At 46.5% G+C, this 3929-nt stretch overlaps 1 protein-coding gene across 1 annotated transcript; it reads left to right on the top strand.

Annotated features, from left to right (window-relative positions):
* The first annotated feature begins 1466 nt into the window (after positions 1-1466).
* On the top strand, positions 1467-3398 carry DACRYDRAFT_22751 (uncharacterized protein). The gene is made up of 4 exons (XM_040772938.1): positions 1467-2147; positions 2176-2610; positions 2665-3312; positions 3352-3398. The coding sequence occupies exons 2-3, from the start codon at positions 2208-2210 to the stop codon at positions 2979-2981; spliced, it is 720 nt and encodes a 239-aa protein (XP_040627793.1). The 5' UTR covers positions 1467-2147; positions 2176-2207; the 3' UTR covers positions 2982-3312; positions 3352-3398.
* The last annotated feature ends 531 nt before the right edge of the window (positions 3399-3929 follow it).

The raw sequence follows: 3929 nt of genomic DNA, 5'->3' as shown, positions 1-3929 counted from the left end.
AGAGGTATAAATATAAGGCCTACTCTGCCTGGGGACTGTCTCTTCAGACTTGGTCTCTTAGGATCATCCACAGGTACCTATACTGTAGATAGGTCTTAGTCATCAGGTCTACTCCACTTCCTTGTTGCCTGCTTAGACTCTTGGCACTCTTAGGTGAGCAGACTTAGTCAGCCTGTGTTGCCCTAACACAACCTCCTTGAAAAGGGTTTTATTCAACCCTTGACATCACCATGGTCATCACCAGTATTGTTTGTGCAGAAGGCTGATGGCAGTTGGCAAATGTGTATTGACTACCACACTGTGAATGAAGTGACTGCAAGAAATCGGCATCCTCTACCACTCATCTCAGATTGTCTGGATCAACTTGGCAGAGCAAGAGTTTTCTCCAAGATTGATATGATGTCTGGCTTTCACCAGCTTCCAATTGCAGCCCCACATGTTCCAAAGACCACTTTTTCTTCAAGATATGGGCACTAGGAATGGCTTGTAATGCCATTCAGACTGTGGAATGCACCATCAGTCTTCCAGTGACTCATGAACAGAGTGTTGACACCATATCTTGACTGTTTTGTTCTTGTGTATCTTGACGATATCTTGATATACTCAAAGACTGAAGAGGAACACCCAGAACATGTCCAACAAGTCCTTGAAGCCTTGACAAGTGCAGACTTGTACATGAACCCCAAGAAATGCAAATTCAGAGCAACATCAACAAATTTTCTTGGACATCACATCTCAACAAGTGGTATTGCAGTGCAAGAGGAGAACATTGCCATGATCAAGGAATGGAAATGACTGGAAACTGTGACAGAAGTCCGATCCTTCCTTGGCCTTGCCTCATATTATCATTGCTTTATCCAGCATTTTGTGAAGATTGCTGGACCACTGCATGACTTGACAAAGGGGAAGGTTTCAAAGCTTTCTCTGGTAACATGGACACCATCATGTGAGAATGCATTCTGCAAGCTCAAGAGTGTCTTGACTTCAGCTCCAGTGCTTCAACCACCAGACATGAACAAGCCATATCGAGTTGCAACAGATGCTTCAGACTTTGCAATTGGTGCCGAACTTGCTCAGCAAGATGAAGCCAGACATTGGCACTGCATAGCCTTTGAGTCCTGCAAGCTCACATCTGCAGAGCAAAACTATCCGGCACAAGAATGTGAACTTTTTGCTGTGCTGTATGCATGGAGGAAATGGTATATCTACCAGTCAGTCAGACAACTGTCTTGACAGATCATGCTTCTCTTGCTTACCTCAAGCAACAAAACATCATCACTCAACGCCTTGCTTGGTGGATTGGAGAGTTCTCCATGATGGATGTGAAGATCATCTATCGGAAAGGAGTCGAGAACACTGTTCCAGATGCACTCTCAAGGATGAGAGACAATTTCGAAGGGGGAGAAGTTCCAGATGTTACTGAAATTGTGGCATTGGACTTTGATCTCAACTCATTTGAATGGACAGACTGGCCATTACTGATACCAGCAGTGCTGAAGAATGAAGAGATTCCGGCCTCAGTCCCAGAGAACCTTGTCAAAGAAGCCAAGAGACAAGCTGGTGATTTCCAGTATGACACAGTTGCTGAAACACTTGTGTTTATCGGGCCAAACAGAAACGAGTCTTCACCCTTCATCCCATTCTTGCACCATGCAGAATTACTCAATGTGCTTCATAAAGAGTATGGTCATCGAGGTGTACATGGTATGCTGGACTTGCTCAGAGGACAGGGTTGGTGGCCTGGTTGATGAAAAGATTGTGAGACATATTGTCAAACATGTCCACAATGTCAAATCTTCTCTGACCCAAGGAAATGGCAGGAGTTTGAAGAACAACACCCACTTCCACCAGTTGAACCATTTGAGTGATGGGGAATGGACTTCATCAGAATGCCAGAGACCAGAGACAGTCACAAGCATAAATGGATCTTGACAATGGTCAATCATGCCACGGGCTGGCCAATTGCGATTCCAATGCGAAAAGCCACAGGCCAACGAGTTGCCCAGGAGATTTGAGACCAGATCATTATGCACTATGGAGTGCCAAGTGAAATCCTCACAGACCGTGGAAAGAACTTCCTTGCTCCAGTTGTGTCTGAATTCCTGAAGATTGCAAAGATCAGACGGTTGACTACCTCAGGATATCATCCACGTACCAATGGGAAAACGGAGCGATACAATGGGATCCTTGAGTTGTATCTCAAGAAGATGAATACCACAGGAGATCTGACTCGATGGAATGAATTTCTTGATGCTGCACAATTTGCAACTCGAGTCCGACAGCAAACCACAGCCAAGTGGTCACCATTTGAGTTGTTGTATGGTCGAAAGCCTCGGTTGCCGTTTGACCAGCCACTTCTCCGTGCCCCAGATGCTGCACTCCCAGGGGATGCAGAGCACTCGGAACGGCACTTGCAAATGCAGAAGGCTCGAGAAGAAGCTTCGGAGCGAAGCACTATCCGGGCAGTTGCAGACAAGGAGCGGTGGGATCACCAACTCAATATTGGGACGGAAGGTACACAGCAGGGTTTTGAGGTTGGTCAAAAGGTGCTGCTCCGGAATGAAACTGCAAACAAGGGTGATGCACATTGGTTCAGACCATTTGTGATCACTACAAAACTGGATAAGGGAACTTATCAACTGAAGGATAGACGTGGACACTTACGACCAGGCTTGGTAAATGGAAACCGTCTTCGACTTGCTCATCTCCGGGAAGATGATACAAACCATCGGGCTTGGGTCTTGCCAAAGGCAACACAACGCCAGTGGTCGAAGGAAGACAAGGAAGCCGCTTCACAGGCTGTTGTCCGTGCCTTGCCTTCAATACGAATCATCGGTCGCTTTGCCAATGCAAATACCGGGTCTGCACCAATCACGATTACAGGAGACAAAACCAGATCTGCACCAGTGACGGTTGCAGAAGACAAAGCCCAGTCTGCACCAGTGATGGTTGCAGAGGACGAATCACAGAATACACAGTGAACAGTTATGCCAAGACGGAGATCATGACCCATGGGTCAAGATCACGGAATTCCGCAAACTGTTCCAGTGAAACAAAGGCCACAGACTCGATTCTAAGCCGATAACACAGACAATACCCCAAGACTGCAGGTCTTGGATTACAATCCTCCAGACGGAGGTCCGATTCCCTCAACCTGAAGCCCCGGAGCAACCCAAACAGTCGCCTGCACAGATGTGCAACATTAGTAAATCCAATGCAAAAGGTGGTCCACTGATTGCATATGCATGTCCAGTCCTCCAGATGGAGGTCCAGAATGCAGTACACAGCAGTCTTACCAGGACGGACCAAAACCCAATTCCATCCTTGCAAACAGGAGACACGGAGAAAGCAAAATTCCGTCTCAAAATCATAAAATCCCAGCCATCCAGCCCAAGAACGAGTCCAGAATCAGCCCAAAACCAGTCAGAATCCTCTGCAGAAGGCCCCAGGATGGTTGACAGTAGTTGACAGTAAGGTATGAGTTGAGCAAAGGGCTGGATGGCACAAGATCATCCTCCAGCAGCATCGTGGTAGATGTCCAAGAGCTAGAGAGGGGATGTGTCGAGGGTGTGCCAAGAGTGGCAGTGCAGGACCCTTGCGCAGCCTTAGGGCACCGGAATTTGATTCCATTAGACTATCTATGTAGCCTATATGTATACGTAGATTATCAGTTGGCAGATCAAATGGGTTAGCGGGTCACCATATTAAACATAGTAACTTCCAGTCCCGATTACACCACAACACACTTAAAAATTGCCCTTGTAATTTCGGCCTTGCTATAAAACTATGACCAGGGCTTCACTGCTCACTGTTTGAAAATGCTCAAATAATTGTTATTGCACCGAACTGGAAAAACGGAAGCAAATTTGGAGCCCAAGCACAGTATGACAGAAAGATGGCTATTTTTGAGATATTGAATACCACTGAGA

This window comes from Dacryopinax primogenitus (assembly GCF_000292625.1).
Source record: "Dacryopinax primogenitus strain DJM-731 SS1 chromosome Unknown DACRYscaffold_11, whole genome shotgun sequence".
Classification (NCBI taxonomy): domain Eukaryota; kingdom Fungi; phylum Basidiomycota; class Dacrymycetes; order Dacrymycetales; family Dacrymycetaceae; genus Dacryopinax; species Dacryopinax primogenitus.
This window is presented reverse-complemented; position numbering and strand designations above follow the sequence as displayed.